At 48.1% G+C, this 25,251-nt stretch overlaps 2 protein-coding genes and 1 long non-coding RNA gene across 8 annotated transcripts in view; 1 reads left to right on the forward strand and 2 right to left on the reverse strand.

The window, feature by feature from the left end:
• Nucleotides 1-5,043: 5,043 nt before the first annotated feature.
• On the reverse strand, nucleotides 5,044-16,862 carry aldh3b1 (aldehyde dehydrogenase 3 family, member B1). Its single transcript, XM_088642696.1, has 10 exons — nucleotides 16,728-16,862; nucleotides 11,567-11,735; nucleotides 10,712-10,822; nucleotides 9,755-9,875; nucleotides 9,071-9,156; nucleotides 8,742-8,823; nucleotides 7,705-8,097; nucleotides 6,644-6,810; nucleotides 5,981-6,080; nucleotides 5,044-5,462 (listed from the first exon to the last, which is right to left on the reverse strand). The coding sequence occupies exons 2-10, from the start codon at nucleotides 11,726-11,728 to the stop codon at nucleotides 5,263-5,265; spliced, it is 1,422 nt and encodes a 473-aa protein (XP_088498822.1). The 5' UTR covers nucleotides 11,729-11,735; nucleotides 16,728-16,862; the 3' UTR covers nucleotides 5,044-5,262.
• Nucleotides 16,328-22,643, forward strand: LOC148657012 (uncharacterized). The gene is made up of 3 exons (XR_015940833.1): nucleotides 16,328-16,645; nucleotides 16,679-17,081; nucleotides 21,361-22,643. It is a non-coding gene; the product is annotated as an uncharacterized LOC148657012 (long non-coding RNA).
• Nucleotides 22,501-25,251, reverse strand: part of slc43a3a (solute carrier family 43 member 3a) — a 38,448-nt gene continuing 35,697 nt past the window's right edge. For all 6 annotated transcript variants that reach the window (XM_088642695.1, XM_088642692.1, XM_088642694.1 and 3 more), the window contains 2 exons: nucleotides 24,166-24,289; nucleotides 22,501-23,630 (listed from right to left, as the gene is read on the reverse strand). In XM_088642695.1, coding sequence (XP_088498821.1) covers nucleotides 23,520-23,630; nucleotides 24,166-24,289 — 235 coding nt within the window. In that variant the 3' untranslated portion in view covers nucleotides 22,501-23,519. The remainder of the gene's footprint in view (nucleotides 23,631-24,165; nucleotides 24,290-25,251) is intronic.

Raw genomic sequence — 25,251 nt, forward strand, 5'->3', positions numbered from 1 at the left:
ATCCTGTCTCTCTCCTATCTCCACTGCGTATTGATGTCTTGGTAGCTCAGGGCTGATTTCAGAGACACATACATCTGTGCTGAGAAACTGAATATTTATTCATAATGTTTTTCTAACAGGCAGTCAGATTGATTCACTGAAGTTAAAAATACACCTGTCCCTCTCTCACCGTCTCTCAAACCGGAGGTTGTATGCACACAAGTTGTATATATAGGTGAGAGGAATTGCATAATTCGGAAGGAGTTACACACACACTGTGAATTCTGAACTGAACGCTCAGACACGTAAACACACGTGCACATTTGTGTTAAAACACAGGGCTGGGCCAGGAAGACAGTCTTCTGGAAATGATGAGCACAGAGACTTTATCTGCACCAGGGGTCAGAATATTAATCTGGGTGACAGAGGGCTGGACCAGGACACTCCAGGTGTGAAAACTGTGTGTCTGTACTGTACTGCTGTGTGCATTTAAAACGGAGAGAAAGGAAACAGGGTTGTGGGAGTGGGGTACTTCTTTCAAGATGAGACCCTCCAGTCAGGACAGGAGGCACTTCTCTACACAAAGGGTGGTAGGAGTGTGGAACAAGCTGCCCAGCCATGTTGTTGAACTGCTACCTTGTCCTCTGTCAAGACACATCTGGATGAGATCCTCCAGTCAGGAAAGGAGGCACTTCTCTACACAAAGGGTGGTAGGAGTGTGTAACAAGCTGCCCAGCCATGTTGTTGAACGGCTGCCCTGGGCTTTCAAGACAAACCTGGATGAAAGTCTCAGATCAATTAGCTACTATTGATAAAACTAAACGGGCTGCCGGGTTGAGACCGTTCATATGCTGATCTAGGGCTCACAGGTCACTGAGACACAGGAGGAACAGCTCAGTCTGTAACAGCACAGTCCTACAGTGCAATGTCTCCCACAGTTATCCGATACTTTAAGCAATTGAAAGTTTCTGCAATTTAAGCAATTAGCACCTTACAACATAATACAACGTAAATCTCTCACAAACACTGATTTACGCCACACTGTCCCATAATCCCATTGGTAGTATTGCATACAGGACCAGTGCAGCCTGGTCAGGCAGTCACTGTGAATGATCAAAGAATTATTTCTTCTTCCTTTATTTTTATTTTCTCTCCGTATTCTCTTGGTGAGAATTAGAACCAGATTCCGAGAGCGTCATCGCTGATCTCAAACGATTCTCACGATTTAAAAATAAACAAGTGAATGAAGAGAGGGAGAGACAGGGGAAAATAAATAAATTATTCAACACAAGTCATACACAGGCTGTCTATTTTTACAGTTTTTCCTCTGATCTCATTCTCAAGACAACACGCACACACCACACACACTCAAGCGTTGGTGTGTGAGAGAGGGAGGGAGGGAGGACTTCATCATCCAAACAGTAACTCTACAGGGAGGCAGGGAGAAACTGAGATTTATACAGTATATTCAACCAGACACACTGACTGGACACTACAGGACATTAACACTGCACTGAGAGAGAGGAGTTAATACAGTCCAGACACACTGACTGGACACTTCAGGACATTAACACTGCACTGAGAGAGAGGGGTTAATACAGTCCAGACACACTGACTGGACACTACAGTACATTAACACTGCACTGAGAGAGAGGGGTTAATATAGTCCAGACACACTGACTGGACACTACAGGACATTAACACTGCACTGAGAGAGAGGGGTTAATATAGTCCAGACACACAGACTGGACACTACAGTACATTAACACTGCACTGAGAGAGAGGGGTTAATACAGTCCATACACACTGACTGGACACTACAGGACATTAACACTGCACTGAGAGAGAGGGGTTAATACAGTCCAGACACACTGACTGGACACTACAGGACATTAACACTGCACTGAGAGAGAGGGGTTAATACAGTCCAGACACACTGACTGGACACTACAGGACATTAACACTGCACTGAGAGAGAGGGGTTAATACAGTCCAGACACACTGACTGGACACTACAGGACATTAACACTGCACTGAGAGAGGGGGGTTAATACAGTCCAGACACATTGTTGTTCCTGCTGGTGGTCTGGTTTAGCTTTGTGTCCTTGGTCTACTGTGAGCCTGTAAGGATAAGGAAGACAGTTAAAATAGGAGGATTCCTGATGAGCAGATCACACTTAAAGTCCTCTGTCTCCCCCTTGTGGCGAGGTCTTCTTTCTGCATCTTGGCCTGTCGATGATCTTCATGTGCTCTAGATCTTTCTGCACATTAATCCGCAACATTAGTGACCCACAGCACCACCGCTTATCGATATATTTTTCTAGTTTTCAGTGTTTGTGGCGTGAAGATTTCTAGAATGAATGTCATACAATGTCTCTTCTGCAAATGGCATGTGTGTATTAACCTTTCCCTGAGTGTCAGCACATCACAGCCAGTACAGTCCCTCAGTTCCACCCCTCTGCACCGCAGTTCTACACTACCAGCAGAATCACCAGTACCTCCCATCAGGACAGGAGGCACCTCTTTACACAGAGAGGTGCGGGAGTGTGGAACCGACTGACCGGCCATGTTGTTGAAGCCGTTACCCTGGCTTCTGTCACGAAATGGCTGGATGAGATCCTCCAGTCAGGACAGGAGGCCCTTCTTTACACAGAGAGGTGTGGGAGTGTGGAACAAGCTGCCCAGCCATGTTGTTGAAGCCGTTACCTTGACTTCTCTCAGGAAATGGCTGGATGAGATTCCTGGCTGAATTAACTACACCCAAAGGCACAAGTTTCTTCTTGTTTGTGATCTCATGTAACAGTGCTCTTCCCCGAAGATCCCACTGGCCTGCTCTGGCGCTTGCCTTATGCTGGTTTAATAACACAGGCTCTCTGATTACTGGAGTGTTCTTTAGGGACCGAGCTACACACACAGCAGAGCAGTGCACAGCACAGCGCAGCGTGGAAAATGACGTACTCAGCCCTTGGTCAGTAAAGTCACTACAAGTAATCTTACTGTACCGTATTATTTAAACGCAACTTTCTTCAGCTCATCGATGTTTTTTAAGGTGCTTGTTAAATCGCCTTGACCTTAACATCGCCATGATCCGAGCTGATATCATAACTCCAGGTCTAGTAATTATACAGCAGGTAGAGCAGCAGTATTAAGAAGAGACCCGAATAGCATTGCGAGATGAACGCATCTCGGATTGATGACACCATTGCCCACAGCGCTGCCTGTGCGGGAATCCGCCCTCCCTGTGCTGACCGACCGAAGTCCTCTGTCGCGACCCGGAAGCTGGAAAACCGAGCCCTCGCGCCGGCGTCCGGTCGGTCAGTCTCGTGCTCCGACGCTCCGCTCGCCGCCCCCGCTGGCGTCCTTTGGCGCTCTAAAGCCCAAACGCTGCTTTCAACGGCACTGACCGGCGCTAACGGAGCGCCGACGAATGCGCTGGGTTTTGTTCATTGTTCGTGCAGTTTGCAGTGGGGGCGGAGGCGGGTGAATGGGTGGGAGCTGGCCTGTGCTCGTTCCCTCACCCCCTGCTCGGCCGGAGGAGCAGCGCTATGGGGTAGCGGCGAGAGAGTCAAAAAAGGCCGACGCCGCTATTCCCGGACACTGTCCGGCTGTGTTTGCCCGCCCCAGTGGACCATGTAGTTCACGCTTCACTGGTGCTTCTGAAGATATCCTGTCGGAATGTATCATGCTCAACCTGTAATACTCTGTAATTAAATTAATTGCATTGCCTGAGCGCTGCTTCTATATCGCTCCAGCTCGGCTTCAAGATGAGAACATCGGGGACCCAACGAAGAGCTTAAAGGGCTTGGAAAGCAATAAACGAAATCAGAGAGAGCAGTTTCTTCCCTCAAGACCCCGCTTCACCTAAGCAAACGCCAAACCTGCTGACTAATAACGAGCCGTGGCCGCAGGAAGGTATGAATCTGCGTTCTCCGAGCAGTGCTTAACCCCACACACGCCACGTCAGGGCCCTTCAGAGACACCGCCCTGCAGTTCACTGCCGGACCACCAGGGAAATAAGACCTACTTTCGCTCACTCAGCATACCGTCTGCGCCGATTCATTTCTTATTCTGTATTTCTTCTTCGAAGTCGTAACTGTTAAGATCTCCTCACAAAAGAATGAACATAATTCACACTCTGCGTCCTGCACAGAGCGGTGGCACTGCTGGTACCTGCATGCACATACCTGTATAGTGGACCAACACTTGTAGATTCACACCTCTGTACACACACCTGCATACACACACTGTACCTGTATATTCATAACTGTACACATGCCTGAATATTCACACCTATATAAAACACCTGATTCACCTAATACCACACCTCTATTCACACACACCTGGAGTACAGACTCTTATTGGAGACTCTGTATATATATATATACACACACCTGGAGTACAGACTCTTATTGGAGACTCTGTATACACACACACCTGGAGTACAGACTCTTTTTGGAGACTCTGTATATACACACACACACCTGGAGTACAGACTCTTTTTGGAGACTCTGTATATACACACACCTGGAGTACAGACTCTTTTTGGAGACTCTGTATATACACACACACACCTGGAGTACAGACTCTTATTGGAGACTCTGTATACACACACACACCTGGAGTACAGACTCTTATTGGAGACTCTGTATATATACACACACACACCTGGAGTACAGACTCTTATTGGAGACTCTGTACATATATACACACACACCTGGAGCAATTATAATAATAATAATTATTATAATAATAATTAATTATAATTGCTTACACTTATATAGCGCTTTTCTGGACACTCCACTCAAAGTGCATTACAGGTAATGGGGACTCCCCTCCACCACCACCAATGTGCAGCATCCACCTGGAGTACAGAATCACTCTTATTGGAGACTCTGTATACACACACACACACACCTGGAGTACAGACTCTTATTGGAGACTCTGTATACACACACACACACACCTGGAGTACAGACTCTTATTGGAGACTCTGTATATATACACACACACCTGGAGTACAGACTCTTATTGGAGACTCTAAATACACACACACAGACACATCTCTTGTTGGCAACGTTGTGTATTCACAGCTGGCATTAAGGAATGATTCCAGCTAAGTGTAAAAACAACAAGACAGCAATGCTAAAAAATGCACCTGCAGGACAGCGGGTTGAGGCAGTAATGATGACAGCGCTGGCGCAGGGGGAGCAGAGAGAGGCAGCGCGCAGGCGGCAGGAGGCCTGGGCCCCAGACACGGGCCGCGCCGGCCTCTCTGCAGGAGCCTCACATGAGGGCGCACCCCCACGAGCTCTTCTTCTTGACAGTGGTGGCCCAGCGCAGCCAGCCCAGCCGCTCCTCGGTGTAGGGGGGGTACCGCAGAGTGTTGATCCTCTCCAGCCCCCAGCCCCGCAGCATGCAGCCCCGGCTGTGGGAGAAGGTCTCGAACCCCCAGCGGCCATGATACCGGCCCATCCCACTGGAGCCTAACACACAGGGAGAGGACTGCTATAGTACATGACACTACACACTACACTGAGAGAGAGGGGTTAATACAGTCCAGACACACTGACTGGACACTACAGTACATTAACATTGCACTGAGAGAGAGGGGTTAATACAGTCCAGACACACTGACTGGACACTACAGGACATTAACACTGCACTGAGAGAGAGGGGTTAATACAGTCCAGACACACTGACTGGACACTACAGGAGATTAACACTGCACTGAGAGAGAGGGGTTAATACAGTCCAGACACACTGACTGGACACTACAGGAGATTAACACTACACTGAGAGAGAGAGAGGGATTAATACCGTACAGTTATTTCAAGCCTATTCTTGAATTTACATGAACAGTATAGATCTTAACTTTTCTTGCATGCTTTCCGTACAGTTGATTTAGAAGTGGACAGCAGCTGAAACCTGCAATGCATCTGCACACTGGGGAGCTTGTCTGACCTCCCCTGAGACAGAGAGGCGAATGCAGAAGCAGGCTTACCGATTCCGCCGAAGGGCAGGCTAGGCAGGCACATGTGGACCATTCCATCGTTGGAGCAGAACCCCCCACTAGTGGTATGCTCCAGCACTGTATTAACCACCTTAGAGAAGAGGGGACAGAAGATTCAAAGCAATTATATAAACAGCTAGACAACTGTAACAGTAGCAGTAACAGAAACATTTAATGTACTGTATTAACCCCTCTCTCTCAGTGCAGTGTTAATGTCCTGTAGTGTCCAGTCAGTGTATCTGGACTGTATTAACCCCTCTCTCTCAGTGCAGTGTTAATGTCCTGGAGTGTCCAGTCAGTGTGTCTGGACTGTATTAACCCCTCTCTCTCAGTGCAGTGTTAATGTCCTGTAGTGTCCAGTCAGTGTGTCTGGACTGTATTAACCCCTCTCTCTCAGTGCAGTGTTAATGTCCTGTAGTGTCCAGTCAGTGTGTCTGGACTGTATTAACTCCTCTCTCAGTGCAGTGTTAATGTCCTGTAGTGTCCAGTCAGTGTGTCTGGACTGTATTAACCCCTCTCTCTCAGTGCAGTGTTAATGTCCTGTAGTGTCCAGTCAGTGTGTCTGTACTGTATTAACCCCTCTCTTTCACTGTAACACTGTAATACAGTATTGTAATAGAGTACAGTGTTAATGTGTTCACTACTGTCTCTAACCTTGTTGTCATCAGAGAAGACATAGAGAGCCAGGGGTGCCTCTCTGCGATTAACGAAGGAAATGCCTTCTTCCAGAGTGTCGATAGTGAGGATAGGCAAGATGGGGCCAAATATCTCCTCTTCCATCAGGGGATCCGTCTCCTTCACATCAACAACCACTGTGGGGGCTGGAGAGGGATGGGAGTGACTTTAACACATCATGCAAGGCTGGTAAGGCAATCCACACAGAAACTCCACCCTTCCTCTCCTGTACCCGGTGGAGAGAAATAGGTTAGAGAGACCTCCTGTCTCTTACCTCTCTCCCTCTCCTCCCGTCTCTTACCTCTGTACCTCTCCTCCTGTCTCTTACCTCTGTACCCCTTTTCCTCTCTCCCTCTCCTCCTGTCTCTTACCTCTGTACCTCTCCTCCTCTTTCCCTCTCCTCCTGTCTCTTACTTCTGTACCTCTCCTCTTCTCTCCCTCTCCTCCTGTCTCTTACCTCTGTACCTCTCCTCCCGTCTCTTACCTCCTCCTGTCTCCCACTTATGTACCTCTTCTCCTGCCTCTCCCTCCACCTGTCTCTTACCTCTGTAACTCTCCTCCCGTCTCCCTCTCCTCCCGTCTCTGACCTCTCTCCCTCTCCTCCCGTCTCTGACCTCTGTACCTCTCTACCCTCTCCCTCTCCTCCCGTCTCTTACCTCTGTACCTCTCTACCGTCTCCCTCTCCTCCCGTCTCTTACCTCTGTACCTCTCTACCGTCTCCCTCTCCTCCCGTCTCTTACCTCTGTACCTCTCTACCGTCTCCCTCTCCTCCCGTCTCTTACCTCTGTACCTCTCCTCCCGTCTCTGACCTCTCTCCCTCTCCTCCCGTCTCTGACCTCTCTCTTTCTCCTCCCGTCTCTGACCTCTCTCCCTCTCCTCCCGTCTCTGACCTCTCTCCCTCTCCTCCCGTCTCTTACCTATGTACCTCTCTACCGTCTCTCTCTCCTCCCGTCTCTTACCTCTGTACCTCTCATCCCGTCTCTGACCTCTCTCCCTCTCCTCCCGTCTCTGACCTCTCTCCCTCTCCTCCCGTCTCTTACCCATGTATCTCTCCTCCTGCTGGCTGCCCCCTCCGATCTCCACCTTGCCCTGGCTCTGCCTCAGCAGCCGGGTCAGTCTGGTCCAGTGTCTGTCCGTCACGATCCGCCCGTAATCCTGGGAGTCCTGCGGCTGGGGGCTGTAGAACAGCTCCAGGGCTTTCCGGAGGGCCGGCAGGAGGGCGTCCTTCATCTGCGGGGTGCAGAGGACGTAATCGGGAGCCACGCAGCTCTGCCCAGCGTTGAAGAACTTGGCCCAGGCCAGGCGCCTGGCGGCCGCGGGGACGTCCACCTGGCCGAAGATCAGACAGGGGCTCTTCCCGCCCAGCTCCAGCGTGACGGGGGTGAGGTGCACTGAGGCCGCCTGCAGGATCAGCCTGGCCACCGCCTGGGACCCTGAGAGACGTAGGAATAATAATCCTGACACCTGTACAGCGCTGTTCTGCTCACTCCACTCAGAGTGCTTTACAGGTAATGGGGATCCCCTCCACCACCCCAAGTGTGCAGCCCCACCTGGATGATGCTCCAGTCTGCTCACACACACCAGCTCTCAGTGGGGAGGAGAGCAGAGTGATGAAGCCAGTTCAGAGATGGGGATTATTAGGAGGCCTTGATGGGTAAAGACCAGGGGAAAATTTGGCCAGGACACCGTGGTAACACCCCTACTGTTTTATCCAAACACCCTGGGATTTTTACTGACCACAGGGAGTCAGGACCACAGTTTAATGTCTCATCTGAAAGATGGCACCTTTTTACAGTATAGTGTCCCAGTCACTATACTGGGGCATTAGGACAGCCCCAGCCCCACACAGACTGCAGGGTGAGCGCCCCCTGCTGGCCCCACTAACACCTCTTCCAGCAGCAGCCTTAGCCTTCCCAGGAGTCTCCCCTCCAGGTACTGACCAGGCTCCCTCCTGCTGAGCTCCAGGGGGCTGCTAGCTGGGAGCTGCTGGCATGGAGGAGGGGCAGTGATCTTCCAAAATGCCCAGTTATTCATGACAGCAGACAACAGCCTGCTGCCAGGCTCAGGGGAGGTTCACCTGTATAGAAGATGTGGTTGAATCTGTTCTCCAGCAAGGTCTTAGTCTCCTCTGCTCCTCCACACACCACGGCATAGCAGTCCTACCAGGAAAACACACTCAGCTCAACTGCGCCATCTGGTGGAGCTGCCGAAATGTGAGAGAGGTGACAAACAGGGAGCAAACACAAACTCAAGACAGACAGAGACACACACTGATACGCAAACACATCCAGGACCCCGGCCACACAGACAGACAAGACTCAGACTGCAGAGACAGACAGAACTCAAACCACACAAACGGGACTGAGAAAGACAGACAGACCCAGACAAAACAACTACACAAGGTACCTGATCCAGATATTTAGGGATGAGATCAGCCAGAATTTTCTCGGTGGCTTGACTGACTTCTGAGGGCTTGAGGACAGCACAGTTCCCTGAGAGAATAAAATGAACTCATCTTGGTGATGATGACAATTATATAGTGTCCAAGTGCGCCCCCTTGACTCCATCTGGGGAACTACAATGCACAATATTCTTCTTAATAATGATCAAGTGATTAATGATGATGATGGTGATCTCAGTAATGTTGACGAAGACAATGAAGATCACAACAACGACAATGAAACTGCTAATAAGGGTGAAGATGAAGATAGTGATATTAGTTATGAAGAGATGGTGGTGATGATAATGAAGATGGTAGTGATTATAATGATGGTGATCACAAGAGGCCCTGATGAAGCTGACAGCGATTATGATGATCATAAGACGTCCTGATGAAGCTGATGATGAAGATCAAAGTGATAATTATAATGATGGTGATCATGAGGGGATATGATGAAGCTGACAGCGATGATGATGAGGATAATGGTGATAATTATAATGATGGTGATCATGAGAGGTCCTGATGAAGGTAATAAGTATAATCACAGCGATGAAGAGGAGTCCTCCTATACCTGGGGGGTTCTCGGTCTGGCCCCAGTCTCATGCACTCATGCAGCACAGACACTAGGGGGAGCTCCTGAGGCACCATACCTGCGGCGATGGCAGACACCAGGGGCAACAGAATGAGCTGGAGGGGGTAATTCCAGGCCCCGATGATCAGAACCACCCCGAGGGGCTCCTTGCGAATGAAACAATCGTCGAACTTGGTGGCCTGAAACGAGAAAAGAAAGGGGGGAGATGGTGCAGGAGTTAAAGCAGTATGAAGACAGACAGGAATCCGCAGCGTCTGGTTCCAGCTGGAAACACCAGGGGGCGCCACAGCAGATACAGGTCACACAGCTCTGTTGGTCTGAAACTAGACACCACAGGAGCCCTTTCTGCAGGGCCTGATTCTGCAGCTGGTGAGGACAGCTAACACAGGGCCTACGGGGCTTGGTTTCTGCACAGAATCGTACCTGAAAAGCTGGGAAAAACAAACTGATCCAATTAAGTCAATAACAAGCTTAGCCTCCAAAACCCTCACTTCATATCCTTGATATAAAGGATTTTTAAAAACCTTGGACTCAGGGACCTTGGGACTGGTGTCTACTGCAGAGATACTCACTCCTGCTGGACTGTGGTCCTCAGGGACTGGAGCTGTACACCTGTGCTTCTACTCCAGAGATACTCACTCCTGCTGGACTGGTCCTCAGGGACTGGAGCTGAACACCTGTGCTTCTACTCCAGAGATACTCACTCCTGCTGGACTCTGGTCCTCAGGGACTGGAGCTGTGCACCTGTGTTTCTACTCCAGAGATACTCACTCCTGCTGGACTCTGGTCCTCAGGGACTGGAGCTGTGCACCTGTGTTTCTACTCCAGGGATACTCACTCCTGTTGAACTCTGCTCCTCAGGGACTGGAGTTGGGCACCTGTGTGTCTACTCCAGAGATCCTCACTCCTGCTGGACTCTGGTCCTCAGGGACTGGGGCTGTACACCTGTGTGTCTACTCCACAGATACTCACTCCTGCTGGACTGTACACAACAGAGAGAATCGTCTCAGCTCACCAGGTTTTTATCCACGTACTCTGGCTGCATCCAGGTTCGAAAGTGATTGATTGTGTAGTTCGCTTCATTCAGAACCATGTCTAACTCTGACAGCACGGCCTCAAACTTGGGCTGGAGACAGAAAGATTGATGAGTATTAATATACTACAGACACACTGACTGGACACTACAGTACATTAACACTGCACTGAGAGAGAGGGGTTAATACAGTCCAGACACACTGACTGGACACTACAGTACATTAACACTGCACTGAGAGAGAGGGGTTAATACAGTACAGACACACTGACTGGACACTACAGCACATTAACACTGCACTGAGAGAGAGGGGTTAATACAGTCCAGACACACTGACTGGACACTCCAGTACATTAACACTGCACTGAGAGAGAGGGGTTAATACAGTCCAGACACACTGACTGGACACTACAGTACATTAACACTGCACTGAGAGAGAGGGGTTAATACAGTCCAGATACACTGACTGGACACTCCAGTACATTAACACTGCACTGAGAGAGAGGGGTTAATACAGTACAGACAATACATACAGTACCTTTTTCTAAATGATTACATCACCTTACGCTAATAGGCAAGTAAACAATCTCTCAGACGGATTATGGGAACAGTTCAATGTCTAAGTTCTGACATTTAAAAAAACTTTCAGAACTTCCCATTTCTGTATAGAAAAATGCCTGAACCCCTTTACATCATCACAGCTTTTCATAATCATCGAAGTGCCCTGCAGTGACTGACCCTATGTGTGCTGTAAATGACATACAACTGCATGATCTTTGTCAGTTCACTTCAGAGACCGACGTTCCGGCCGGCCGCAGTGGCCGCAGTGTCCACTACCTTGCTGAGGTCCTGGTGCAGGGCCTCCAGGATGGCCTTCTCATTATCAGTAATGAGCTGGACCAAGGCCATCAGCTGAGACAGCCGGAACTCTGCCGGACGAGTCTTCCCCGACAGGAACGAGGAACGCAATCGTTCTAACACTTCCTGATGACTGTCCATGATCACCCTGGCCAGAGAGAGAGGGGTTAATACAGTCCAGACACACTGACTGGACACTGTAGTACATTAACACTGCACTGAGAGAGAGGGGTTTATACAGTACATGTTCATCATCACAGAACCAAGAAACATCAAATGGCAAACAATGATTTACACTGCAGTTCTCAAAAACACACCTCACTGCCTCCCATCCCTCATTACAGCACAATCCTACCCAGCCCTGCCAGATAATTTGTTCTGGCCCAGCACTCTGGCATGTACAATTAAGGGTAATATAATAATAATAATAATAATAATAATAATAATAATAATAATAATAAACTTTATTTTATATAGCCCCTTTAAAGGTGGCTTCTCAAAGCGCTTTACAGGATGACAATAATAAATAAGAAGAATACAACAATAAATAAGAAGAATACACAAGATAAGACACAATTACAATTACAATTACAACAATACAACAATAACAATAGAGGAGACAGTGGAAGGGCAGAGCAGAGGGGTGAAGAATGGAACCAGTTAAGTAAAGGCTTTTCTGAAGAAGAAGGTTTTGAGTCTGGATTTGAAGGAGTTTAGAGAAGGTGACTCTCTAATATCCTTGGGCAAAGAGTTCCAGAGCTTGGGGGCATAACAGGAGAAGGCCCTGTCGCCCATACAATGTAGACGGGCTTGGGGGACAGTAAGGAGGGCAGAATTTGAAGAGCGGAGGTTGCGAGGTGGGGAGTAGGGCGATAATAGTTCAGACAGGTAATAATAATAATAATAATAATAGTTATAATTAATAATTGCTTACACTTATATAGCGCTTTTCTGGACACTCCACTCAAAGCGCTTTACAGGTAATGGAGACTCCCCTCCACCACCACCAGTGTGCAGCCCCACCTGGATGGTACTGAAGTACTGAGGTACCAAGCCATGAAGAGCCTCATAGGTGAGCATGAGGATTTTAAAGTCTACACGGAACTTGACCAGAAGCCAGTGCAAGGACTCCAGGACAGGAGTAATGTGAACACTTGCGCTAGACCTGGTCAGGATTCTGGCTGATGAATTTTGGACATACTGCAGTTTGTTCAGAGTAGATTTAGATACCCCAGTGAGTAGAGCATTACAGTAGTCAATTCGAGAGAATACAAATGTGTTGATCAGCTTTTCAGCCACAGTTAATGATAGCATAAGGCGTAGTTTGGTGATATTTCTGAGGTGAAAAAACATGTTTTGACAATATGCTGCACATGTGGGTCGAATGTTAAGCCAGAATCTAATAGAACCCCAAGGTTTTTAAATTTTGATTGAAGCTCAAGTACAGAGCCATCTACAGACAGGGTTACAGGACTGGCTTTACGAAGTTGATGGGAGGTGCCAATAAGCATGACTTCAGTCTTGTCGCAATTAAGATGAAGGAAGTTTTGAGTCATCCACATTTTTATGTCAGAGATGCAATTAGATAGAATAGAGACAGCCACATCAGTGTCAGGTTTGGTATGGATGTATATTTGAGTATCGTCAGCGTAAAAATGAAAGCTGAGGCCATGTGGTCTTAAAAGCTGACCAAGTGGGAACATGTAAATGTGAAAGAGCAAGGGGCCCAGTATTGAGCCCTGAGGGACACCAGACTTAACAAGACCAATTTCAGACCTGTACCCATTGAGGGAGACAAAGTGACAGCGATCAGTAAGGTAAGACTTGCACCATTTGAGAGCAGTGTCAGAAACTCCAAACACAGTCTCAAGACGAGAAAGTAAGATGTCATGGTCAACAGTGTCAAAGGTAGAGATCAAGAAGAATGAGTATAGAAGGAGAACCAGAATCAGAAGCTATTAGGAGATCGTTGGTGACTTTGACTAGGGCGGTTTCTGTGCTGTGAAGTTGACGGAAGCCAGATTGGAGGGGTTCGAAAAGGTTGTTTGTCGTGAGGTGGTTATGTAACTGAAGTGTGACAGCACGTTCTAGAATTTTAGAGAGAAAGGGTAAGTTGGAGATGGGGCGAAAGTTGTTAAGATTGTCGAGAGCCATGTTAGGCTTTTTTGGCACAGGAGTAATGGCAGCAGTTTTGAGGACCGTTGGTACAATGCCGGTGCTCAAGGATTCATGTATTATATTGAGGACAATGGGACAGAGAGAAGAGAAACAGGACTGGAATAAAGTGGTGGGAATGGAATCTAAAATAGATGTGGTGGGTTTCATGTGTGTAACTAGTTTGTTGAGGGATGCTAAGTCAAGAAGAGAGAAGCTGGAGAGACGGGAACCAGAGAAGTTGGATGAGGAGGGAGGAGGTATGGAAATTATATCCGTAGTGGAGAGAATGTGATGCCGGATATTGTCAATCTTAGAACTAAAGAAATCTAAGAATGTGTTGCACAGCTGTGATGAGGCAGGTAATGTGATGGGGCAGTTTGGCTTGAACAGTCTGTTGATGGTGGAGAAAAGATGTCTGAGGTTGTTTTGGTGATTTTCAATGATGTGAGAGAAGTAGGTGGATCTAGCAGACCCTGTAGTAACCTTATAATCAGATAAGTAATCTCTCCAAGCCTGATAATGTACATTTGGGCCGGAAAGACGCCACCTACGGTCAAATTTGCGAGAGGCTACCTTCATGGATCGCAGATGGTCATTGTACCAGGGGGCAGGGCGAGAGAAGGAGATGGTTTGAGTTTTTATAGGAGCAAAGGTGTCGAGGGTAGATAAAAGAGCACTGTCAAGTAACTGTATTTTGTCCTCTAGAGGGTCAGAGGAAGAGAAACAGGATAAGGAGGACAGAGCAGAATTTGCAAACCTTGGGTGATCAACTGATCGATCGCCAGTTGCGGAAATTTACAGAGTGTGGGGGGGAGGTGTTAGAAACAGGTAATTCCAGATTGAAGAGAATGGCTAAGTGGTCAGAGAGGCCTAGATCAAGGGGGGAGCAGTGGGAGACAAAGGAGTCATTTGCAATAATTAGATCTAAGGTGTGTCCTTTGTTATGTGTAGGGGTACAGACAAACTGAGTAAGGTCAAAGCATCCCAAAAGAGAAAGGACGTCTTTAGCCAGACTGGAAGAGGTTGAATTGATGTGTATATTAAAGACCCCTAGAATAAGGAGCCTTTTAAACTTAAGGCATAAGAATGAGAGAAAATCGTCAAACTCAGCTAAGACGGCTTCACTGGGTTTGGGTGGTCTATAAACTGTGGCAGTAATAGTAGATTGGGGGATAGAAACATTAAAAACAAGACACTCAAAAGAAGAGGGAGGAGGTATAGTAATAGGACTTAGACTGTAAAAAGGGTTGTAAATAACAATAATGCCCCCGCCTCTGCCTGAAAGACAAGGAAGGTCAAACAAACCATATCCAGGAGGAACTAGTTGGTTGAACAGGAGTCCATCGTTTTGTTGGTGCCAGGTTTCGGTTAAGCACAGAAGGCCCAGTGTTTTTTTCTCTGATAATGGCACATAAAAGAAGAGCCTTGCTGTTCACGGGGCGGGTGTTGAGTAGCGCTGATCTGGCCAGTCTCGGGGATGCAGGGGGAAGCGAAGTGCGCTCAAGGTGCGGTAGTGAGAGGAGATTTTTTAGATCGGCGCCGGTACGTGATGTAATAATAATAATAATAATAATAATAATAATAATAATTGCTTACACTTATATAGCGCTTTTCTGGACACTCCACTCAAAGCGCTTTACAGGTAATGGGGACTCCCCTCCACCACCACCAATCTGCAGCATCCACCTGGATGATGCGACGGCAGCCATAGTGCGCCAGAACGCTCACCTCACATCAGCTATCAGTGGGGAGGAGAGCAGAGTAATGCAGCCAATTCATAGAGTGTACTTACAGACGTGCGCCAAAAGGCAGGGATAGAGACTCCGCTGGCAGACGAACGGAAAAAAAAACGGCGTCCTGTGCTGCGATGGATGTAGCGACTCGGACGTAAAATCCCAGTAAAACGGCAGTAATCGAATGTGTCTTTGACCAGGTGGTAGCTTTGTTTTAGTTGAAGAAGTTGCAGTGCAGTGTACCTCAGAGACATGATCGATGAATCGAGACGGGAAGGAAATCCAGAGAAGGCGGGAGCAAGTGGTGAAGGTCTTCAGTTGAGCAAATTCACGATGCGAAGTGGAAGTCGCATTTGTGAATTTGTAACGTGGAGCGGATAACGTGAAGCGGATGAAAATAGACAAGTTAGAAATCAGTGTCATCGAGAAGAAAAAGGAAAAAAAAACATAGATAAGTAGATAAAAATGAAAAACTGGTGAGAGGAGCGGCAGCCAAACGCGCCAGGGTTCCCTCTCAACCGGAATCAAGGGTAGAAGGCACTTCTTTACACAAAGGGTAGTGGGAGTATGGAACAAATTGTGCAGCCATGTTTTTTGAAGCTAACACCTCAGCTTCTTTAAAGCAAAGTCTGGATGAGATTCTCCAATCAGGATAGGAGACGCACACACAGAGTGCCGGAGACAGGAGACACAGACACAGCGCCGGAGCGCAGTGAGAAAGGTCACCAGACAACCAGGACAGCGTAGGACCACAGAGCTTTGAGTGGAGTATCCAGAAAAGCGCCGTCTATGTGTAAGTTATTATTATTATTATTATTATTATTATTGTGTATCCTAACTGCACTGCGGTCCTCTGTCTCGCTTTCAACCGATCGGCACGGCTCTGGTGCTCCCGGCGCAAACGAAGACAACAGCCAACCCAGAGCCGCCCAAGCTGAGCTGCTGCACTGGCAACGAAGCACTGTCTGTGCGGGCGGTCCGGCTGCTGTTGCAACATAGTGAAATCCAGTACTTCTCCCAAAGTATTGCCACATTCACGGAGCGCATCTGCCGCATGACATCAAGTCTGGGCACATCTCAAACACTCAGCAAGCTGTGGACGTTGTAAAAGTACGCAGGCAGAGGTGGGACTTCACTTTATTTACCGTCCGGCTTGAACTTAAAAACTGTAAAATAGGAACCAAATTGTTTAAATACATAGATACACTTACAAACAACACGTAATCACGGTACTGTTTTGGCTAACTAACCTGTTAGCGCTCCTCCGCTTCAGTAACGCTCGGGCAGAACTTCGGCAGGTGCACTGCTCGGCGTTGCTATGGAGAACCGGACCTGGTTGTCTAGGGGCGATGCCGCCGGCGTGCGATAAGCGGGACTCCTCGCCGAGCTGCCCGCGGAAACACCGAGAAACCCGTGACCCGCTCTCCCGGACTCCAGCCCCACCGAGCAGCCGTGAGCCAGCGCTGACGTCCCAGCCAGTAGCCCAGCCCTGGCTCAGCAGGAAGAGCGAGACGCGGCGCCGGAGTTTCCGGGTGTCTCTCTAGCGCTGCGAGTGGACAGAGGGGGGACGTCAGGGCCCGGGCTCTTACTGTTTCTGCAGTCCGGTAAGCGGCCCTTCTGGTCTTTTTGCCACAGGATCTTTACCGATAAGGCCGGCCCTGGGTATAGGGGCCCCTCCCCCTCAATGTGCAACACAACAGATTTATTTTAATCTGTTCCAATGTGAGCGAAAACATTTTTTCTTTCTGTTGCTGCTGGGGATCATCCTAAAGGAAGCCCGGTCAAAACAGAACAGAAAACCAAATCATAACCGTGTTCCTGAAGCGCAGGAGAAGAAGCGATCTCAAAACAGAGGCGCGCCAAATCAAGCCATTGCAATAATGCACAATATGCATAATGATTTGTATTTGATTTGGTTTTGAGTCTGCAGAATCATTTGCATTTCATTTGGCTTCGAGTCAGATCCAGTTAACTCGCGAAATGTAGAACGGTAACACATTTTCAAAACTAGACATATAAATAGTTTCTACCAGACGTTTCATGGAGGGAGGGGAGTTTTTCCCGCAATTGTACAAATGCCATGTGGCTCGCCTGGCTAAAAATCAAACGAAAGCCTGAAAGCAACCGTACAAAACAAAGACAGTTACCAAGACAGAGTGTACCGAATCGCCATTAAAACGCTTTGTTTTCCTCGCGGTTCCTCCTGTTCATGGGGTCATTGTGAACTCAGCCTGTAGCCCTTGGAGTTGCAGTCAATTCAAGGTGCTTTATTATAACATTATAACATCACTTTATTAACCCTTTACAATTTCTTGCATTAGGAAATTTCTTTTCGCATACCCCAGCTTGCTCTCCATGAGACACACAGACAGGGAGGGAAGCTGGGGGTCAGAGCGCAGGGTCCCCCTGGAGCAGCTGGGGTTAAGGGCCTTGCTCAGGGGCCCAAGGGAGTAGGATTCTTCTGCCAGCTACAGGATTTGAACCTGCAACCTTCTAGCCACAAGCACAGATCCTTAGCCACAGAGCCACCTCTCCGCCCATTAGCATGACCGCTGGGTACAATCAGTGTTGCCAAAGCGGGTAAAAATAATAAAATTAACATGAAACAAAAAATAAAATAAAATCTACAGACATTTACAACAAGGACATATCATAAAATATTTACATATAATGTAAACAGGTGGAGCATTATTGGGAGACAGGCTCACTGTTCCTCAGGCTGTGGCAGGAGGTCACATACTGGGCTGCCAGTTCAACTGAGTTCCCTCCTCCCTCTCCCAGTAGGATTGGGACCCAGTCTCTCTGCCAGTGACAGCGGCAGGAGCAGAGAGGAGCTTTTCAGAGCTCGAGTGGATTAAAACACCCCTGAGGTCGAAAAAATCATTTGTACGTTTTTTTTTAAAAAAACGTTCCCATCAGCTCAGCCCCTGTGCTCTCACCTGCCTTGTATTAAGTGCCCTTGTTTTTTTTTATTTCTGACTTAATTTCGCATTTATTTCTGTAGTTCCTTTCTACAGAGATTTCAGTGCTGTACTTTTAAAGCTATACCTTTGAAGTAACACAGAGCCTGTTTATCACTACTTTATTTTGTTGTTTTGTATCATTACTTTTTATTGCTATTAATGCTTCTTTTTAAAATGTGTTCCTTATCTTCTTGTTTATAAGTCATTACGTGTTCTTTAAAGCTGGTTAATAAAAGTGTTCTAGTTATATCATTCATTTATTTAATGGTTCTGAGTAGTGCAATACTGTTGTGTTGAGAGCTGATAATAGTGTTTGTGAAAACCATGATCTAGAGGAGCCCCCAAAAACTAGGGCTGGCTCTGTATACAGATACAGTAACAAAAACACAGAGCCATTTACTTACAGCAACAGCACAGACAGCAAATGTTGTTGGTAGAGTTCGAGTCAGCTCTAACAAATAGCTTCAGAGGTTCAGGTCTGAATTCCTGACATTTTTTCAGACATGCCTGTGTTATTATGAAGACTGTAAGTTCCAAAGAACTGGAGCAAGCAGCCAGTACCGTCCCCAGGCAAGGAGACTATAGGGGTGTGTAGTAGATGGTGTCGTTCAAATGTTGACCCCAGGGTCCTGACTGCTAGTCATTACAGACCCAGGACGCTCCGAAAGAGCAGGGAGTTAACAAATCTCTGCAGTGGAGCTGCCGGTGCAGGAGGGGGCTGTGTGTCTGTAGGTGGGGCCGCTGGTGCAGGAGGGGGCTGTGTGTCTGTAGGTGGGGCTGCTGGTGCAGGAGGGGGCTGTGTGTCTCCCAGGTGGGGCCGCTGGTGCAGGAGGGGGCTGTGTGTCTCCCAGGTGGGGCCGCTGGTGCAGGAGGGGGCTGTGTGTCTCCCAGGTGGGGCCGCTGGTGCAGGAGGGGGCTGTGTGTCTCCCAGGTGGGGCAGCTGGTGCAGGAGGGGGCTTTGTGTCTGTAGGTGGGGCTGCTGGTGCAGGAGGGGGCTGTGTGTCTCCCAGGTGGGGCCGCTGGTGCAGGAGGGGGCTGTGTGTCTCCCAGGTGGGGCAGCTGGTGCAGGAGGGGGCTGTGTGTCTGTAGGTGGGGCTGCTGGTGCAGGAGGGGGCTGTGTGTCTCCCAGGTGGGGCAGCTGGTGCAGGAGGGGGCTTTGTGTCTGTAGGTGGGGCTGCTGGTGCAGGAGGGGGCTGTTTGTCTCCCAGGTGGGGCAGCTGGTGCAGGAGGGGGCTTTGTGTCTGTAGGTGGGGCTGCTGGTGCAGGAGGGGGCTGTGTGTCTCCCAGGTGGGGCCGCTGGTGCAGGAGGGGGCTGTGTGTCTCCCAGGTGGGGCAGCTGGTGCAGGAGGGGGCTGTGTGTCTGTAGGTGGGGCTGCTGGTGCAGGAGGGGGCTGTGTGTCTCCCAGGTGGGGCCGCTGGTGCAGGAGAGCTATTGGAGAGTTATTTAACGTAAGGTAATGCAGGAGGGAGGGATCTCTGAGGGTTGACTTCAAGGAGGGAGTTCAGTCCTGTGCCTGGGAAAGAGTGAGATAGTACTAGGAGACCCAGGCTGTGAGATAGCAGGGTGCAGGTGTTTCTGGGTGGACACGGATTAGCCAGAGAAGGTCAGAGGTCAGGCCAGAGCCGCTTGACGCAAGTCTGACCTTCTAATTCAGGTGTGTGCAGAGATTCAGCTACAGAGGTAAAGTGCAGAACTAGCAGAGATCTTGAGCCCTGCAGCAGCTCCAGCGTGCTGGAGATCTGTCAGTCTGGAGAATGTGTTCGGGGCAGTAATACGTCCGACAGCAGCCTAGGGGGGCTGAAAGCCAGTTAAACTGCCTTTGCAAGAGCTTTGCTTCGTACATAAGAAGATCTTCTATATTCCTGCGTCCAAAGACTCATTTCCCCCACTTCAATTAGTTTTAGTTAATTTGTTGAAAACTATTTTCTTCTCTCTTGGTCCTGGGGGTCAGAAGTACTTTATGGATGCATAAGTACTGTTTAAGACTGAAGCAAACCAGCATCTCGGCTTGGTCTGTTTGCAGCTTGTTCAGTAGGTTGTCTGTGCATGGTATTTTTATCTAAATTAATCAAGTCACAAGTGGGAATTTCAATACATCAAGTACTGTGTGAAGGCATTACTTACTATAGCATTACTGCAATTATAGCAGTTCAGAAACATGGGGTCAGAGAAGACAGCCCCCCCCAAGAGAGAAACTGGTGTCCTTCAGCCATGTTGGCTCTGACTCTGAAGTCTGGTGTAGAGGCAGAATGGCTGCCCTGGTACACTCATGTATAACAACTGAACATACTGTATGAGCACTGCCACTGTGGCATATGGCCAGCAGCCATATCACCCTGCAACTCACAACTGGCAACCCACTGAAGCTAAGCAGGTGTGAGCCTGGTCAGTACCTGGATAGGAGACCTCCTGGGAAAAACTAAGGTTGCTGCTGGAAGAGGTGTTAGTGGGGCCAGCAGGGGGCGCTCACCCTGCGGCTCATGTAGGTCCTAATGCCCCAGTGTAGTGACGGGGACACTATACTGTAAACAGGCGCTGTCCTTCGGATGAGACGTATAACTGAGGTCCTGACTCTCTGTGGTCATTAAAAATCCCAGGGTGTTTCTCGAAAAGAGTAGGGGTGTACCCCTTGTCAATCATGGCCTCCTAACAATCCCCCTCTATAAATTGGCTTAATTACTCTGCTCTCCTCCCCACTGAGAGCTGATGTGTGGTGAGCATTCTGGCGCACTATGGCTGCTGTCGCATAATCCAGGTGGGGCTGCACATTGGTGGTGGTGGAGGGGAGTCCCCATTACCTGTAAAGCGCTTTGAGTGGAGTGTCCATGGAGAGCTGGGGTATGTGAAAAGACAAATTCCTAATGCAAGAAATTGTATATGGCCAATGAAGTTATCTTATCTTATCTTATCTTATCTTAGAGTATGCGACGCAGTTGGACTCCATTGAGCCTGCGACCCCCTTCTGCCCGAGACAGGGGTCAGAGGTCACTATGCCCATTATGCAGTGGATGATCTTCCAGTGGGGTAGGTTGGGTAACAGGACAATACCTCATAACATCCCAGCCAGTCAACCAGTACATAGTGATGGTGTATTTTCAAAGCGAGCACCCAACACATTTCATCGGTTACCTCACTCATCTTCTCTCTCCGACTGACCTGGCCCTCTGACTTTATTAACCACGTGACTGCGAGCAGCCCGAGTCGGTACTTCAACGTTTCTCCAAGTCTCCACACTGAGAGAGTGAGTCAGTAAAGTCCAGAATCCTGCCCAAGATATTCTTTCTGCAACAGACGAAATCTTGTATTCATGATTTTCTCCTGATTGAAGAAATAACAGTCCTTATTAAGACTCCTTTTGTCGACATCCTGAATATCCAGGTATAGTCAGTAAAAGCTATAGCCTGGATGAGCCTCCATTCCCCTGTCTCACTTGCAGCCAGATCCACGCAGCAGACAACTGCGCACAGACTGTTTCAAAGACTGAAGTTCAGCGGTGCTAACTTCTGGCAGGGCTGCGCAGAAACGCTAGGCACTGGTCTCCTCCCTTCTTTCTGCACTGGGAGACTCCCGGGACACAGAGAAAGCAGCTGCCAAGCACCGTCTTCTCAGTGGGAAGTCTGAACTCATCTAGGATGTTTGGCCAACGGAACTTTGAGTAGAAAACTTCTTTATTCTCATTATAATCCTCGTTGAGTTGAACTATTATTCCCAACAGGTTTCATTGTTTAATTCACGCTTGCAAAAACAGAAGCGTGATTTAACTATATGAGACTGATAAAACTAATATGTTACAGTTATATTAAACTCTGAAGCTACTAACTCTGAATGATCAGCCTTTCATATCACAGAAGATCGTTTCACAAGTTTCCTCTTAAACATAAGAAGTTTGTTGTTTGTTATGCATGTTTTGGTTTAATATCAATAAATTGTATGTAGTACAGTATATTTAGACTCGGGTATGTTCAAGACTAAAATTTTATTTCCTAAGTCATCAAAGCACTCTCGCAATTTATTGTTCCAATTTCTAATTGTTACAGTAAAATAAAACGTTTTGCATCGTTACAATATTTCACATTGAACTTTATTTACATGATTTAAAAAACAAAACTAGTAAAGCAATAGTTCATAGTATATAGTAAAAACATATTAAATTATCTTATGGCTCCCTAATGGTTTTAGTTCAAATAAAACTATAAAAGATATATGTGTGAATGGTACACAAATGCCTATCACTGCATGTGAGCAAAGAGTTAGGGGTGTCTGGTTATGTGGCATCACCTTTTGACTGCTGCTAGGCTGTGACGCACCATCACACTGAGTGAAAGAGCTCAGGAAATCATAAGAACTGTTAGAAACAAGAGGAGGCCATTCAGTTCATCCAGTCTGTTTTGTTAATTAAGGAAAGGATCTCATCTATCTTTACAAAGCCGGGGTATCGGCTTCAACCATGGCTGGGCAGCTTGTTCCACACTCCCACCACCCTTTGTGTAAAGAAGTACCTCTTGTCCTGACTGGAAGATCTCATCCAGCTGTTTGTTGAAAGATGCCAGGGTATTGGCTTTAACAACAAGGCTGGGCAGCCTGTTCCACACTCCCACCACCTTTTGTGTAGAGAAGTGCTTGCTCGTTCAAGGTTGAGGCCGATACCTTGGCTTCCTTTGTCAGACTGGGAGGGTTAACAGGCTGGGATCTTGGTCTCTTGTTTTTTATTTTGACTGTTTCTATTCTAATAATAACCTGGAATAACTGCTCACTGGTAGGGTTGACATTATTTCTCTACTGTGGTTTTTCTTCACCAAAATATTATATCTCACACCAACACAACTTAAGGGGGAAAAGAGTTTCGAAACAGCAAGTAATCTATGTGTGATCTTGAGTTCCAGGAGTTATCTTCTTCGTTTCAAAGGTGTCTGAGTGAAAGGGGTGATGGTGCTTGTGTCCTGGTACTTTCAGCAGGATCGTATGTGTGTATGTGTGAGCAGTGCAACTTTCCCTTGTTAGTTTAATACTGCATTGGGTGGTTTTAGGTTGTACTGGTGTCATGCAGTTTGTCCCTGCCTCCACTAGGAGGCGCTGAGTCACTTCGCCTGGTGTTGCTTCCTCTGCCTGGCCTCTCTGCGGCAGTGCAGGTACACGTTGATGGGATGAATGAAAGCCAGCATGCTCAGGCCGATCAGAGCCACATTGACCTGGAACCACAGAGTGAGAGGGAAATGGAAGAGCTACTGTAAAATATTATACATTACAGTATAACACGCAGTAGTACTGCACAATACAGTGAAGAGCACAGTGAGTACTTGTTTGTACTGTTTAGTTCAGTAGTATATGGTACAGAACAGTGTGCACTGAAGCACAGTGTAGTAGACTACAGAGCAGTGTAGTCTAGTACCCTCCAGCGCAGAGAAAACAGCGCTGTATGCTAAGTATTAATATTTCCTGACACTTATATAGCACATTTTCTGGACAGTCCACTCAAAGCGCTTTATAGCTAATGGGGATCCCCCTCCTGGATGGTGCTCCAGTCTGCTCCCCACACACCAGCTCCAAGTGTGGAGTTTAGCAGAGTGATGAAGCCGGTTCAGAGATGGGGATTATTAGGAGGCCACTGTAGTGTAGTACAGACTAGTGTAGTCTAGTACCATCCATCCCAGAGGAAACAGCCCTCTGTGTGCACAGTGTAGTAGAGTACAGAGCAGTGTAGTCAGTGTGGTCTACTCCACTCACATAAAGAGGGTCCCCCTGAAGGTACCCCTTCACCAGGGCAAAGCAAGGGTACTGCAACAGAGAGACGATCGCCGACAGTGACATCACCAGACCGTACAGCTTCCCAAAATGTGCCGGGGGGAAACTGGAAAGAGAGAGGTGAGAGGTTACTCAGTTACCACATGTGGGATGCTGGACGTATCCAGACAGCCAAGCCCTTGTTACACAACAGGACCCTTCCAGACCTCCTGACAACGAGCCAGCCCAGGTATCTCTGAAACTCAACCAGGGAATATCTCTCGACTTCGAGCAAACTCAGTGACAGATCTTCTTCAGATGCCACATTCCCTCCGGGATTTGCATTTGAAATGCAGTAAGGTACCTCTGGGTGTGCGAGTAGGTCTGACTGCACCCGTGCACAGGGCCTGATAAGCCTGTCCTCTGACTCTGTGCACTTCCACGTATGAGGACTTGTGAAGTATCTCTCCCCCCCGCCCCCCCCAAAGAAAGCCTTTGTGAATTGTATTTACATATTTTAGCTGCCCCATTTAATGGCTCTGACTGCTTATTTTACAAAAATGTAAAAGAACACTAACTCACTCCCACTGTGGGTGTGTCTGATAGTGTCAGTCCCAATGTGGGCATGTTAGATATAGTGCCATTCCCACTATGGGTGTGGGGGCGTGTCTGATACAGTGTCACTCCCACTGTGGGTGTGTCTGATACAGCGTCACTCACCCCTTGTGGGCGTGTCTGATACATTGTCACTCATCCCTTGTGGGCGTGTCTGATACAGTGTCACTCTCACTGTGGGCGTATCTGATACAGTGTCACTCACCCCTTGTGGGCGTGTCTGATACATTGTCACTCATCCCTTGTGGGCGTGTCTGATACAGTGTCACTCATCCCTTGTGGGCGTGTCTGATACAGTGTCACTCACCCCTTGTGGGCGTGTCTGATACATTGTCACTCATCCCTTGTGGGCGTGTCTGATACAGTGTCACTCTCACTGTGGGCGTATCTGAAACAGTGTCACTCTCACTGTGGGGGTATCTGATACAGTGTCACTCACCCCTTGTGGGCGTGTCTGATACAGTGTCACTCACC

Source organism: Lepisosteus platostomus, chromosome 8 (assembly GCF_059453375.1).
Source record: "Lepisosteus platostomus isolate fLepPlt1 chromosome 8, fLepPlt1.hap1, whole genome shotgun sequence".
Classification (NCBI taxonomy): domain Eukaryota; kingdom Metazoa; phylum Chordata; class Actinopteri; order Semionotiformes; family Lepisosteidae; genus Lepisosteus; species Lepisosteus platostomus.